General features: G+C 37.6%; 1 protein-coding gene across 5 annotated transcripts in view; it reads right to left on the reverse strand.

Annotated features, from left to right (window-relative positions):
• The window catches only part of rimbp2 (RIMS binding protein 2), a 177,179-nt gene that overhangs the window by 28,277 nt on the left and 132,166 nt on the right, over positions 1-16,736 (reverse strand). For all 5 annotated transcript variants that reach the window (XM_038296240.1, XM_038296211.1, XM_038296223.1 and 2 more), the window contains 8 exons: positions 14,220-14,424; positions 12,867-13,015; positions 11,821-11,900; positions 10,058-10,167; positions 9,100-9,975; positions 2,712-2,863; positions 1,341-2,009; positions 967-1,116 (listed from right to left, as the gene is read on the reverse strand). In XM_038296240.1, coding sequence (XP_038152168.1) covers positions 967-1,116; positions 1,341-2,009; positions 2,712-2,863; positions 9,100-9,975; positions 10,058-10,167; positions 11,821-11,900; positions 12,867-13,015; positions 14,220-14,424 — 2,391 coding nt within the window. The remainder of the gene's footprint in view (positions 1-966; positions 1,117-1,340; positions 2,010-2,711; positions 2,864-9,099; positions 9,976-10,057; positions 10,168-11,820; positions 11,901-12,866; positions 13,016-14,219; positions 14,425-16,736) is intronic.

Consider the following 16,736-nt stretch of genomic DNA (forward strand, 5'->3'; position numbering starts at 1 on the left):
ATAGACCTCCATTATTTGAATGTCAGCAGACAGCAAGAAGCCTCCCAGATCTCCAGATGCATTTGAGATATCAAACAAGTACTCCAGAGTGTTGTTCAGCATGGGGGTGAGTAGAAAATGAAGGCTAATCATGTTTTGGGTGTACTATTCCTTTAAGTAAATTTAACCTGTAAAACACTGTTTAAAAAAATGCATTTGCTAAAACTCAATCTGAAAAAAGAGAAATAAAAAAAATAAAAGTTGAAAATATAAAATCTGATAGAACAGCAAAGTTACTCTCAAACTCTTTTACTTGATTAAGACACCCTCCAAAGTTTCATTTCTAGATTGCATTATTTTTTCAAATTTAACATGTTGTTTGCTTGCAGAAATAATGGAAAACAATTCACTCAAAAAATATGCAACAAGGTGAAAATTATTCTAAAGCAGTAACATGAAAGGTTACATTAATATGAAAACAATAATTTAACCTAAAAAAAACAAGTTTGACAATTTTAGAAGTTGTTTATATAGCTAAGCTGCTTTATATAAAGCCAAAATGTGATTATCACAAAACACTGATGACAATTTTGAGCTTTATTCCTTTATAACTTCATAAAGTAATGAAGTAAAGTGACTAATTCTAAGAGGGGGATCTCTGCTCTTTTTTTTATCAAACACTGCAAAAAATTATTTTAAGATTAACATTTCTTACTTAACTAGAGCAGGGAAAACAGATCATCTATTAATGGAGTGAGCATTTCCCTTATCCGTTATGTTAATATAACAAAATTAGATATTATGCACTTGAAATAAGATAACTAAGTTTCTTATTTCTTAAAAAAAAATACATATATTTTGAAGAAAAAAAAAAAACCTTTATATATATATTTTTTTGCAGTGTACAAAAAAAAGCAAACAGTCCAAGATAAGTTATTTAACCAACGGGTAGACGGACACTAAAGCTTGGGATCTCTGGAAATGTACCTGTCGGCCCAACTCTGAACCTCTGAGGAACTCGTCTACTGAGGCTCCTCTTCGTCTGGCATGTGGAGAATCGTAGCCATCCTCCTCCTCGTCTGAGTTGAGCGGAGGCAAGGCGTTACCTCGATCACTGAAGATATTCCTTTTGTCAACCTGTCAACCATTATATTACGCTTTTAGAATTTCAAAGAGAAAAGTTAGAAAAGAGAATAGTGAAAATGGTCCAAAAAATATTCACATCTTTAAATGAACTTTTAATTAGTTTTTTTCTTTCACTGTATTTAAAAAGTATTTTTTAATCTTCTAATGTAAATGATTTTTAAGTAAAAGTATCAGAAATCATGACAAAAAGAAAAAATAAAGTGTCAGACTCGCACCCGATTAGCCTCGGCAAAAGCTCTCTGAGCAGCTTCTCTTGCCATGGCCTTGGCGATGGTGTTGGGTATAGGGACTCCCTGAGGCTGTGGCAGAATCCTCTGAGGAGAGGGTGATCGCCGGGGTGGGAAGAGCGGAGGCTCCAAGTTGGGTCCGTGCATGGGTGGCAGCGGAGAGGGCGAGCGCTCCCACGGCTGGGCTAGCCGCTGGCCCACCTCATGCTCTTTGGTTTCTGGCTCTCTGGCACTTATTAATGGTTTTGACTTGGGTATGGAGTGGCGCTGAAAATGTAGCTGTGGATGGGGAGGTTGACATACAGGCTGCGAGTGTGGTTGTGCGTGTGGTAGCGTGTGTGGCTGAGCTCGAGGCAGAGGCTGAACCTGGGGCTGAGGGTGATTTGGAGGATATGTTGATGGATAAGGAGGATGGGTTTGAGAATGTACTTGATGGGGTTGTGGCACTGGATGGGGAATTGAAGGGGGAGGGGCGGTGACTCGGTGGGAGAGGCGTGGAGAGCCCAGGAGATTGTGTGGGATCATAGCCACAGGTGAATCCTGGGACTCTCCTTGGGTTGATAACGTCCTTACAATGACTTCTCTGGCTTCCAGGCCTTGAATCCTGTTTAAATCCACGCTCACATAGTCGGCTGTGGGGTACAAGACCTCTGCTATCTGCATTCGAAAGAAAGAGTTTTTACCCATAAGTACAGCTTTCAAAACAGAGCAATGCTAAAACACTACCTCAATACAGCAAAACATGCATTAGAAAGTCTAAATAAACATTGGAAAAACATTCTGCACCAGTGTTCGTGTTTCATCCATCCATCCATCCATCCATCCATCCATCCATCCATCCATCCATCCATCCATCCATCCATCTAACTAAATTCATTAGTTGCTTCATATGTCAGCAAATCACAAAGATGATAAAAAAAAACTCTGGAGGTTTGAGTAATTTTTATCTATTTTGTTCTTCACATCTAAACCGGCAGCTGGTTCTAAGGGCTATAACAGAAAATGGGTCTGATTAAACATTTTTATGATTCCTGGATTTTATTTAAATTAATGCACTTTTGTAAAAGTTACAAGGTGTATAAAATACACAGACTATTTTCCTAGAAACTTGGGTTAAAATCCAGTTATCCCACAAGTGAGCAGAATTTTCAGTTGTCAGGGGAATAATAATAAGCCCAACAGGAGCTGACAGAGGCTGTTTTAGTAGAAGGGTCTTTTGGTCCCAAGAGAGTGAAAATAAACATTTAATCGTTTCTCCAGGAGATGGCAACAGAGTTCTACTCACAGTAGGAACCATTGAGGTATCAAAACAATCTCAGCATCTGACCTGCATCATTAGACTATTTAATAAAAACCTACCTTTTGTCCCTTTGTGCAAACAGCATAGCCAATTACACTAGCCCCATTAGAAGTTCCTGAAGGTGTCAGGGGAGGTGGCTTCCATTTGACCTGAAGGACCCCTGGAGTTTGGCCACACTGAACCTGCACCTCCTGAGGAGGGAGAGGGGGACCTGAGAAGGACAACACACACCAGTTAGGGGGAAAGCATCAATTTTAACCCATTCTATCTAAACTGCTGCAAATAAATGCAATATTATATGTATTTTTGAACAGCTATGATAAACAAACATTGATCTAGTCCAACTGAACAGTAATAACTATATATAGTACTTTGTGGAAGAGTATCCTTGTATCGATACTGATATAGACATTATGTAAACACTCAATGCAAAAATCGAGCAAACCAGATGTTATTTTGAAGGTTTAAAACATATCAACAACCTTAAGCTTATATTTTAGGGTATTTACTTCTAATAAAAAGTGTGTTAATGTATACAACCACATACAATAAATCTATATGATATGATGACTTTATATTAGGCTAAGATGGAGTCAAAATAAAATATAAAAATCATACTTTTTGTCCTTTGTCACTTAGAAATCTAGATTTACTAGGATTTTGAATGAATAAATGAATGAATAGGAATATATTTCATACAATAAACAACAAGAAATTAATAATCAAAATTACACACAAAAGAGACTAGTTAACATCAACCAAACCAATAACCAATTTCCAAAGTAACTAAATTCACCTAAATATAAATAGAAACAAAACCCTCCACCAAATAAACCTGTCAGTACATGCAATCGATTTCACCCTAAATATCTTGGAAGTGCAATATCTTGCTGTCAGACTTTGCTGATGATTTTCTACAAAAAAACGAAAGGACGCAATTTCTTCAGTCTGTCAGCGCTGCATACTAAGCACTGTGCCATCTGTGCAGCGTTGCTGCTCACCTGGAGTGGAAGAGAGCAGCGGCAGTCATGAAGTATCTCTATGCATCAATGTGCTGCATGTGAGACTCTCAGGATAGGAGTGACATCCTACAACCACCCATTCTAATCATGTTCCTACTCTTCCTGCCAGCGGATGATGCAGACGTGGGTAAAGGAAGGGGCACTGCTTGGAGATTCAATTTTCTCTTGTCATTTTCACCCGGCCTGTATCATAAACAACAAGGCCCTCTGCAAACTCAAACGAGGGATTGAATAAATACTTCACCATGGCCACTTTCATTAACTCTGGAAACCAACGGCACACAGTCGCTTCCCTTTCAGACGATGAATTGTCGGCAGCTCTGAATGACTAATATTGACAAAAATCTTGTATCACTAAGCACTAATGAAGTGACTTGTTTGAAAAACACATGCTGAGCCTAAAAGCTTTACAAAGGGCTTCAAGAGACTGTCTTTCATTGACGGAAGCTCTGAGCCACCCATCCCCGCTCTATTTCAGGTGCCTCTAATTAACACGTCCAATAGATAGATCATTTAATGAACTCTCAGCATGCAGCCGCTTCAGCTGCCGGCAGAAATGTCAGTTCTGACATCAAGTCTCAACTTATCCGTGTTCTATATTTTCACATTTTTATTTTTACTGCTGTTATGCTTTTCTCAAGGTTTGGAAACTGACTCACAGCATTGCATCTGAACAACTTTACAGGACCTAAATGGTTTTGCAAACATTGTGTTGGTGAGTAGGAAACATTTTATCATTGTTTCAAAAGCCACATGGGAGCAAAAAGGCATCAAAAGCTACTGTGCCATGAAGCTATCACCTAAAGGTGGACAATAATTCAGAAACAAAATATTTCATTTATTCAGTAACGATGGTATGATTTTTTCCAACATTTTTAATATACATTACAGTCTATAATTACAGCATTTTTCACCCACTGACGCTCCTGGTTTATTTAGTTTTATATGAGTTTTTTTTTTACAAGTATTTTTTTAAATGATTTATTGGATGAGTTTAATAGAGATAGTGACATATTTATCAGAAAATTGGACTGTTCTGCATGCATAAATATCGAAATCAAATTCAAGTAGATTTGCAAAAATACTTGTTGCATTACCAAAGACTCAAAATGAAAATCTTTCAACAATCTAACTTCGATTTGAATAAGTTTAATTCGAAGTAGTGACATTTTTGTTGTTAAAAAGTAACTGTTTGGTGTGTTTTTTACAAACTCACTGGTAGTACAGTGAATGACACCCGTAATCTCTTCAAATTGAAAAGGAATAAACAATCTTAAGAATGAATTTTTGTTAAAATAACCTCACATTAGGGTAAATCAGAGGATAAACAGAATTAAAATATCTCCAAATCTCACTGCAGAGAAAAGCAGCCTATTAAGCAAATCTTAAAAGCGGCCATCAAATGCAAGGTGTTCATGTAGGGGTCATTCAATATTAAAAAGACTTTTCTATCCTTCCATCATTATTGTAGACATGAAGTTTGCTAAACTACTCAGATCTTTCTTGGATTTATTTGCATTGATGATATGAGCTTTTCAGTGACTAGGGTTGAAATGTGTCATGATCTGGCCTGTTTGCTCTCCCTTAATTAGTCATTCCTTTCACCTGTTGTTTTCCCTCCCTGCCTCAATTATAATTTATTCCTCTCACCTGTTTCCTCTGGTTTATATTCAGTTCAGCCTGAGCATTCAGTGCCAGATCATTAACTGTTTTTCTGTTAGTCTTTCTGTTCAGTTTATTTCTTGGTTCATGCCCTGGATCCTGGCGGCCAGTGGAAAGAGGGTTATTGTGTCTGTCTCGTCTCCTGATCGTCCACTGTTCCTCTCCCGCTGAGTCCTCTGGGTTTTTGGCTCTATATGTGGGGAGGTTCAGTTTTTATCCAAGTAAGCCTGGCTCCAGGGAGGAGACCAGTTTAAAGGTCCTGCATCAAGTTCTGGTTCCACGTCCTGTCTCGGCTACCCTCTGCCACTGAGCCTGCCCGTTTGCACCTGATCCTGTGCGTGACCACCTGGTCACGCTTTCGGACCCTGTCGGACTCTGAACCCGCCTAGGAGCTAGTGGATGCCTGACCAGGATCGGCTTCCAGCACGACCTCTGGGACTGCAGCACTTGGGGACATTCTTGGTCTGGACTGTTAAACCAGAGTGTCTGAGATTGGGCGGTGCCCCGCCCCCCCGCCTACAGTTGCTGCGTGCCTCAGATCCTAGCAGCTCCCCTTTTAGTTTTGTTTTTCACTAAATAAACGTTTTGAATTTTCCTACTGACTATCTCTCCTTGAATACTGAGTCCATCTGTCCGCGATCATGACAAAATGATTCATCGGATTAATTGTAAATTAATAAAATTGTTTATTAATTTTGATCAAATTGTTTACTTGAGTTTATAGTCCCTCATACTGTATATGCAAGTCGGTAAAAGAATAAATTGTTCAGAGCAAAAATTTAATTGAAACATAATTTTTTTCCTGTAAATATGCTCTAGAATTATTTATGTTTAAGCCTCAGCTGTTTAAAAAAAGCACCATTTTCTATGTTGATTAATTTTGTTTATATATATAAAAAAAAAACTGTTTTCTCACCCCTCGTGGGGTGGTATGTGTCATCCTCAAGCTCGGGTCCTCTACCAGAGGTCTGGGAGTTTGAGGGTTCTGCGCAGTATCTTAGCTGTTCCTAGGACTGCGCTCTTCTGGACAGAGACCTCTGATGTTTTACCTGGAATCTGCTGTAGCCACTCTCCCAGTTTGGGGGTCACAGCCCCCAGTGCTCCAATTACCACTGGCACCACTGCTGCTCTTACTTTCCACATCTTTTCTAGCTCCTCCTTCAGTCCTTGTTATTTCTCAAGCTTCTCGTGTTCTTTCTTCTTGATGTTGCTGTCGCTTGGGATTGCCACATCTATCACTACTGCCTTCTTCTACTGTTTGTCGATCAACACGATGTCTGGTTGGTTATATATATATATATATATATATATATATATATATATATAACAATACTAATTTTAAAACTGTTTTCATTAAGAAATGTTCATTTGATAAAAGTATTTATTATAGATTAAATGCTTTAATGAAAGAATATCCTTCAATTATTCAATTTCTTAAATAATAACAGCTGCGGCCTAAAAGACTACAGGTAGCAGTTAAAAAGCACCCTTAGGCTGACGGATAACTATGGAGGATCGGATCTTTGAAGGTGTCCTCCTGTTTCTATTCCAAACACTAGAACTTGGTCATTAATGAGTCTTTTAGCAAGATACTGATCCAAGCATATTCCAAAATCATCGAAGAAACTGTTCACCAAACACAAACTCTCCCTTTTTCTGAGGTTTTAAGGTCTACAGCTCATCAAAAGTCAGAGAGGATTATTTAACAGTGGAGAGCCAAAAGTAGGACACAGTAACCTGGAAAGCCAGATTGATCATGTGTAGCTCTTATTTAAGCCCCACACATGATAGATCTGAATGGGACATTCAGCAGCAACCTTCCAAGCTGATTGGGTGAAACGACAGCCAATAATGGTAACAAATGCAATAGCAGCATTAATAACTACAGCAACTAATAGTCGTAACACTTCTGCTGTTCTTCTTTCAAAGATGTACAGTACGTAATGATGGATTCTTACAAAAAAAAATGTGAAAGCAGCAGTTACACGTGCGCATGTCTTCCAGCACTGCGATGTTTATTTAATGTTCTTTATATTACGGTTTAAGTTCCACCTTAAACCATAATACTGCAATGTGATTGGTTGACATCAAGCAGTTTAAGTGGGAGCTCACAAATACTGCAGGAAATTATATTGCATGCAAGGTTTGGGAAGCAGAACTTATTTTTAGCTATTTCTGATAGATGATTGTTACTGAATGATAAAGACAAAAATCTACCTTCAAAAACTTAGAGATACTGAGTCTGGAGGGAAAATAATTCACGATTCCTTGCTTTGTATCTTGCAACTTTGTTAAATGTTGTTTTTTTTTAGATTAAGATTAAGAGCTGTCCTATATATAAAATGGCCTGTACTTATGTAGTCTTTTTAAGTTAAGCGGACCCAACCGAAGCAATGCTGTATTATACAGGTGCCACCGGAGCCTCTATCACTCATGGCAAACACAGGTGCGAACAGCAAAAGCACCATTCAGGATTTAGTTAAAAAAAAGTTACTTCTAAATATTTGATTATTTTTATCTATCTAACTGAATAAAAATATTAAAAATAAAAGTAAAAAATATCTCAATTTTAACTGCCTAACAAGCTTTTATCTAATTCAGTTCAGTTATATACACAGTTTATTTAATATACTGAGGAACAGCAGACCTCTATTTTAAGGAGATTTTACTTAAAATACATGCAATAATCTGCCAGTGAAGTAAAACAATTGCTCTAGGAAAGATTTTGTAAAAACAGGACATATATTTCCCCCCAAAAAATTCACCAATTATATTTAATGCACAGGCAGATTGTTAGACTTATTTTGAGTGAAATATTCTCTAAATAAGATAAATAATCTAACAGAAGTGGTTCTAGCTTATTATTACTTATCTTAGACTTAGACACTGTTTATTGTCATTTTGTATACACAGAGTGTATACAACATCTCGTTAAGTATAGCTTTTCAGACCATAAATGAAGTACAGCAGTGGTTAAATGTTAAAAGTGATGGATAAAAAACATGGTGCAAAAAAAAACCGAATTGATATGGAAGTTGAGAGAATTAATATATTGACCTCAAACCAAGATCAACAAGATTTTTTAGATAGATCCAAAATTATAAGACTTGGATAGATTGACAACTTCTATGTTGTCAATCTATCAACTATCTATGGCATAAATATCTTAAAAAACAGTTAATATGCCATAGATATAAAGTGCAATAAGTTTCTTAAATTGATTAGTCTGTTAAATACCTGAAAAACCCCAAACATATTAAAGAATTTTACACGTTAAAAGCAATACTGCTTTTTAGTTACATTTTATCTAATTGTTGTTGTCTAATTGTCTAATTATTACAATTAAACAAACAAACAAAAAAACAAGATAAATAGAAAATATCAAACCAACTATTTCCCAACACTTAAAGAACTGCAAAGAATAGGTATTAAATATTTTTTAAGCTTATTTTGACTTTAAGAACTGTGTATCAAGGTGGCCGGAAAAATTAATGAACAAAACAAGCAGCTTAGCAGATTCCATAAAACATCCTGACAACAATTCAAAACCCATGCCAACAAGGACTTAAAACTGAGTTTGTAATTTTGCTACATGGAGAAACTAGCAAGACCCTCACTACATCACTATGTGCAGTTATTTATTTCAGTATCAGAGCAGGTTTAACTTTGGCAAAGCATTCATGCCGGAAAAAACCCATAAAAAATAATGCTTTGCAACGGGAGCAGTGAGTGTATTAATGTGAGGTATTGTTCAGAGGCTGACCTGCAGGCTGAGTGCAGAACTCCACAGATATTTCCCTCTTCTCCCGCTGATCACCTGGAAGCTGCCAAGGCACCTGATGTGGCTGTGCGACAACCTTCACCTTGTAAACTGTCATGGACTTCAAGTTGAAAAACTTGTACCTGTAACCCCCAGCCTTGACCATGTCATACTCTGCACCGTTGAGGAAGATAGTGTGACTGTAGTTGCTGTTGCTGGGCATCCAAGACAGCTCAGCAGAGCTCTGAGTGATGCTGTCCACCCGCAGGTAGTAAGGTGCCACCACTACATCCTTTCCCACAAGAAGAGTGCAGCGAAGTTCATCTGATGGTCCGCGGTCTGTGATGCTCTGCACTGAAATGCGGTAGGTGTTGGTGGCAAGATTGAGCTTTTCAATAAGGGACTTTGTCCTCCCCCCGTAGGGGACACTCATCCGGTCCTCTTTATCAACCAGCACATTGTAGCCACTGATGGAGCCCCATCCCGGTGGGACCACAGGAGGATCCCAGCCAATAATCACACTCTTGGCTAACTGCTTGATCAAGTTGATGCGGCGGGGATAAGGCACAATGTCTTCACCGACCTCATCAATACTGACATCCAAGGTTCCGGTCCCATTGCTGGAGGAGCCCAGGAGGTCCATGTCCAAGCTGCTAGCGCTTAAACAGTCCAGTTTACTGTCAGATAGCAGGCTGCTTATGCTTGTTCCAGTTCCAGTGCCGCCGCTCAAAAGTCGCTGAGGCCCCAGGCTACTATGGTTGAGGTAACCCGATTCTTTAACTGTCGTGTCTCTTCGTTGGACAGACGGTGTTTCATCATCTTGAACAAATTCCACAAAATTTGAGGGGACGAGTCCCCGCTGTCCATCCAGCAGCTCCCCTGAAATAAATAAATGATTTCAAAAGGCTCAGTAGTGTGACAAAGTAGAAAAGACAGAAAAACTTTCAAATTAGATTTTAACCTTCGTAAAAGCCATCCTCGTCCATCGTTCCGTAAACGTAGAGGTACTTCCCTGCCACCAGGGGGAGCTCTGCTTCTGGGTGCTCATTAGGCCCATCATATGGATTGTAACTAGAGGAATTATCATACATAAACTATGATACATTATCCATAATATGATCAGGCACAACACTAAGACCAGCAAAGACACTATGATGGGTCTGTGGTAATAAAGCATCACAGGCAATAAAGTATGAAACTCCGTGTCCTGATACAGCTGCATTAGAGCAAGCATAACTTCTAGTAATATGAGCTGCATTAACTAATCAGTTGGACTGAAGCTGGCAACTCTTTAACACTTGGCGACAATTGCTATCTTTCTTGTTGCTATTATGTTAAATACTGACCATTGCAGACCTGTCATACCCCAAAAAGAGCTGCACTTTTAGAGATAAATCATGGAAAAAAAATAATGCAGAGGCTGAGGGTTGCAAACACATGCAAATACATTATTGTGTAGGAAATACAAAAAGTATAACCATTAGCCAAATTTAGGCCTGCAAACACTAAACCAAGCAAAAATGCTACAAAGGAGCATAATAAATGCAGCAAATTAAAAAAAAGCATCGATCATATCAAACAGGGAGCAGAAAAGTGCAAAAATGCTGCAAATATAAACCTGTAACAAAATGCATACTAAATAAGGTTTACACACAAGCAGCATGAACAAACCCAATTAACAAAGTACTGGAGGTAGCTCAAAGAACTGCAAGTGAAGAAATGTTTCCAGTTCGCTCTACATAATGGAAGGGCTCCAGAACACTAGGGGGAGACAATTATCAATGTGCATAGGACCAGACCATAGACTTTACTACGACCTAATGAGTCATTCCAAATAGTGCAAATCAGTAAGGACAACTATGCAAATGTAGAAATGCTTTGGTGGTTGGCATATGATAAATGCTGCTGAACACTCCTTGTAGTAAGGAAAGAGATAGGGAAAAAAAGCAGGATTTTAAGTAACCACTTTTCATTTAGCAAAGGGATTTATGAGGTACAATTTGATGTATTAGGAATCAGACAAATTACAAAGAAACGTAGATGAGATGCCTACCAAGAGGACATTTTGAGGGGAGAAAGAAAAGGTCCATCTGCCATTGAACCTTTTTAAACATGTTTCTGAACATTGTGTTTATATCATTACTCCAGGTCTGGTTCCAAATGAGTTGATGATGGTTCCCCCTAGTGGTCTGAAGCTCTTCCATTATGCAGCGCTTGTCTTCAGTTATTCTTAACTTGCAGTTGCTTCCGCTACTTGCATTATCTTTTTTTTATATTTTTTGTGTTTGTGTGTAGACGTCATTCAAGTTTTTGCAGCAGGTTTGCATTTGCAGGTTGTTTGCACCATTTCTCTTTTGCAATGTTTCCCTTAACATGTATTTTGTGTGTTTGCTAGTGCATGTCTCATTTTCTCATTTTTGTCTTTGCAGCAGATTTATGTTATTTTATGTATTTGCAGTGTGTTCGCACCCCTCTACCATAAATTCTTCTCTAGAGATATTCTTATTTCATTCACGTTCTCTAGGAATAACTAATTTGAACACAATAAGCAGTTTCTATGTCAATCTAAAGCAAAAAAAGGAGCAACCATTTCCTTAGGTTAATTTTCCTCCTTTGCTCTGAAGAATAAAGAAGCAAAAATGCCATGTTAAATCAAAAGAGAATGTCTAAAAAAATATTCATGAAGTTAATACCCCCCCAAAAAGTTGCCTTTAATAATCTTACCTATATCTAGCAACACACAGACGGACCTTCCCTGTGAATCGTGGTTTGGACCTGGTAGTTGAGCTCAGCTCTTTGTCCATCTGAAAAAACAACACACATAATCCAGCTTTCTGTGCCGCTGTGAACTAACCTTCACGTCGTGTTCAGCCGACCAGAGAATCACATTTAGAGAAAAGGATATGGTGTTTTATGGGGGACAATATAATATCAGTTGCTGGATTTTTCATAAAAAACAAACACACTTCTACAAAAATAAAGTATTCTCTAAACTGGTGGTTTGGCTGTTTCTACTTAGCTTTAAAACAGAGAGAGAGAGAGAGATATTAGGTTAAAAAAAAACACACACACACACACAAACAGAGCTGCTGATCAAAACACAGCAATAGTGTAGTGTTGGACATGCCTCTTGGTTCAAATATAAAACTAACAAATTTTTCATTTCAAATAATAAGTTAGAAAAAGATGTTTTTTATGGAGCCCCTAAAGGGACATGAAGGGAAAAATAAACTTTTGCGAGATCCCGCAATACTTTTGTGAGATCTCGCAAAACTGTTGCGGGATCTAGTAAAAGTTCTTTTTTTCCCCTTTAGGGGCTCTGTAGTTTCTGAACTGTTCTTGTGGGGAAAAAACGTCTTGTACTATGTTACTTTTTTAAATGTTCAAAATAAGAGAAAACCAAGCTAGCTCTACTCTTAAAAAAAAAAACAAATAAACAATAAGGATTCATGCTGGAACTCTAAGCTTTGTTCTCATCTGATCAACAAGCTCTGTCTGACATAGATTATTTCATCGCACTTATGGATTTCCAATTAAACAGTTTATATTGTTATCAGTTTTATTTTGTTATCAGCATTGAGTGAAATGACTAATATTTTCATCTTAACTGTCTATAGCATATCCAGTTAACTGAAATATCCACCTTGTTTCATCATAGCACTCAGACTGGATCTGTCAGATTTGTTTTACTGTAGGGAGTAGACAGGATATGGAACAGAGGAACCTTGGATAAAGAACTGTGGAGGATCAGAGCGGATACCGACGAGTACCTCAGAGAGGAAAGCTCGTGCTGGGCTGCTGGCTCGACTGCGACTGAGGAATGTTGGCTTGACGGAGAGGAGCTCAGGCTTGTCTCCACTGATCTGGAGCGGTCGAATGAACTCAGATATCAAAGATCTGCTTGTTGGACCCTCATTGCCTGTGGAACAAACGCCATCACCCATCAGATCCTGATAGAACAAAACAACAACTGATAACAATGTGATCAGTACATTAAGTTCAATGTACTTAATGTACTGATTAGGTTTTAAATACAAAAAGGAATGAGACGCATTTTAAGAAAATCTAACGTCTTCATCTGATCAGCATAAGTTTTTTTTTTTTAATGGTGCATGGTCACGTTATTTGACAGTTATTAAATTTATATGTTAGTAGCTCACTCTAAGGTAGTTTTTTCTGAAAGATTACTGCTTCCTGCTGTATTATGTGTCATTTTAGTGTTTTACTTTTTTGTTTTTGCTCAGTACAATAGTAAATACTAAATACCATTTTAATAGTGATACTAAGGAGACCAATGCTTAGTCTCAACAGTCTAATTACAAACAACATTATAAATAGATAGATAGATAGATAGATAGATAGATAGATAGATAGATAGATAGATAGATAGATAGATAGATAGACTGATTGATTGATTGATTGATTGATTGATAGATAGATTGATTATTTATGCTTTTCATGATGCTTTTTTCCTGTTTGAATTCACTAGAATGGGATTTTCTTTTTCCTTGATGGTCTGATAGAAATGATATGCATAGAAATACGTACAGATATATATACAGAAGAGCTATATGTGTATATATTTTATCTCTTTTTATTCTTATTTTTTTTATCTTTATTATATTGTATAGTTGGATGTGTGTATATATTATATAAAACTGTAACTGGAGCGTTTAACAAAAGTAATTTCCCTCTGGGATTATAAAAGTATTTCTGATTCTGATTCTGAGAAAGCTCTGGGTAGGATTCACTAGAACTTAAGAGTTGCGGTGGATCCGTTAATTTAATTAATATCGGTTGACCATAATTGGTGTTGCGCCAATGCCATTTTTTGGCATTGGATACCGATACCCGGCTGTGCAGTATCGGCCGCTACCGATACCATATGTTTGCAATTGATGTGTGTGAATATATGAAGAACTGCATACTGGGGCTGGAATTCTATTTAGGCTAAATAAGAACTTAAAACAGTATCAGGATGGATGCTTGGTGTATATATAAACCTGACTATGCACATTTAACCAAACTGGGTTTACCAAGTTATGTGTTGTAATATACAGCTATAAGTTAGAAATGATGACCAAACCATTTTTGTAAACATTAATCATGAAGATTTTTCCCACCTTTCTCTGTTGGGGCAGCCAATCCATTGAGGAGTTGTGACAAGGATTTGTTGGGGGATCCTGGTGATTCACTCAGATTTATGGGTTCAGAACTAAGGATGTCAAATTTCCCAGCTTGAAGCCGGAACTTCTCCAGCTCCTTTGAGAGGAGGTTGAACTGCTCACTCTGGGACCGACATTTCTCCTCCAGCTCTCGAACTTTGGCCTGAGAGCGCCATGGGGGAGAGTCAGAGAAAAAGACGGGAAAACAGAGACACATGATAGAAGCAAGTTAAGAGGGGGGAACAAAAAGGTGCAAAAATAAGGGCTGCACATTAAGAACACTGAATATGCTGAAAACATGCTGAACTAATGTGCAGGCATGCAAATGAAATGTTAAATGGCATTAAATATCAGACTGATAACAAATCATAAAAGTGACATAATATTTAGCACTACAGAACAAACACTATTAATCAAGAAAAATGGAAAAAAACTAACATTTTAAGTGAGCAAAATAAATAAATAACTAAACAAGTTACGAAACTTCAGTTTTTTCTTCTAATTATCATGTAAAGATCAAAACCAACAATTTAAAATTGAAAGCTGATTAATTAGTCTCCGCCAGAGGTATGTCTGTACGCTATTAAATGTCTACCTGAAAGAAAAATGTACAGGAAGTTTAAATTTGTTGGTTGTGAACTTTAGGAAGGATGCAGGAAGAAAAAAATGGTTATCATCCATTTAAAAAGCAGGAAAGGCCAAGGCACAAACTTCACATGACAAGCTACACAGTGTAACTGTGTGGGCAGTTATAAAGGTGAGTCCAGGTGCTGCAGCATGTTTTCACACATCTAATGATGAAATCCATCAGCAATCATTTCTAAGAGGTCTGAAGCTGAGACGCTCTGAAAGGCACTGGGATTTTATTTTTTATTTAACTTTTCCCACAAACAGGTTCAGTTTGGGCTGTTTTGCACATGCTGGACCCTTAAACATGCAGGTCATTGCTAAAAAACACATGCTAGATGAAGACAAACAGATGCTTTACTAAATGCAGACACTCATGCTTAATAACATTCACTATGCAAGGCTACAAAAGATGTAGAGGAATTACATTATTTTACTCTGTATTAGGTTTCAGAAGCAATGTAAATGTACATTTTATGGAAACAAAATATTTTCCATATTTGCAACACAAAGATAGGCCTTTTCTATATAATTTGCTTAAACATTCAGGTCTGAGTGTTTGAAGGCGGCACATTTCTTGAGTCTGCCTGTAAGGCTTCATATAAGGCTTCAAAGGAAACTGACCTTCTTTTTTTTCTTTTTACCAAAGGAAATGTATGAATATGGATGAGCAGAGGACTAGGAGATGGTTACATGCCTTATTGGGAAAGAGATTTGGTTATGAGAGAAATGCAATAAGCTCGTCAGCTGGCTTTTGAGACAGAGCCATCTCGAGGAGTGGATCTTAGGAAGAGTACGGACAAAGTCTGCTACTTTCGTCACAATGCGTATTCTTGCCTCCATCCCTCAATAAGCGAGTTTGGACCATCAGGACTCTCCCAAGAGCGAGGATGCAAGCTAAACCAAGCGACTGGAGAAGCAGGACCTTAGCGGAGGAGGACTCAGATTCAGACCAGGACTAATACAAATCGCTGGTCTGATGAGACAAAGATTGAACTCTTTGTCAGGAAAAAAGAATCATGATGGAGGAAACCATCTATAACTCAGGATGATGTGACCAACGTCATCGTGAAAATGACGGAAGCTTCCAGCCACAGAAACTAAACCACTAGTCAAGATAAATGTAGGAAAGTAGAAATATCTTGGATGAAAACCTGTCCCTGGGTACTGTTCTCCGAACCCTCGACCGGGACGAGAATTGGTCTTAAACTTTAAAGAAGTAGCTTTAGGTCTGTGAACGCCTTAACCAAGCTAGAGAACAGACTCATATTTAATTAAAAATCCTGGGAGAAATCTATAGATGGCTGGGACAAACATCTCCTAACCAGCCTGATGAAGCTGGAGAGGTTCTACAGATAGAGTTACTGCGTCATCAGTTTATGGTTTACTTTCTAAGAAGACTTAAAAAGCATCACATAAAGTTTTGAGTAAAGATTTTGAAGACTTTTGTACATTGCCTGTCTTCTGCAAAATGAAACATCTCTAACTTTAAAGTCATCAGGTATGTTTGTGTTTAAAATAAGATTAATTAATTTGGGAATAAAGCTGTAACCTAAAACAAGTAAAACTAAACTACTAAGAATTATTTTTAGATACTCTGTAGGGATAAATCACTATTTTCTCTCTGAGATCAGGGCCTCCTTTATATTTTAGAGGGTTTACAACATGTTATTAAGCAGTCTATTGTCACTAAAAAAACAACTTAAAAAGATGTAATGTCCTTTTCTAACAGGGGCACGTGGAAATATTCAGGCTCCAAAGAGTTGTAAAGTTTTATAAAGAATCAGGTAAAGGGAAACAGAAGAAACTTCTAATAAACTATATAGTGTAGCTGAATTATTAATCACG

The sequence above is a fragment of the Cyprinodon tularosa genome, unplaced genomic scaffold, assembly GCF_016077235.1.
Source record: "Cyprinodon tularosa strain WSP-4 unplaced genomic scaffold, ASM1607723v1 ctg11, whole genome shotgun sequence".
Classification (NCBI taxonomy): Eukaryota; Metazoa; Chordata; class Actinopteri; order Cyprinodontiformes; family Cyprinodontidae; genus Cyprinodon; species Cyprinodon tularosa.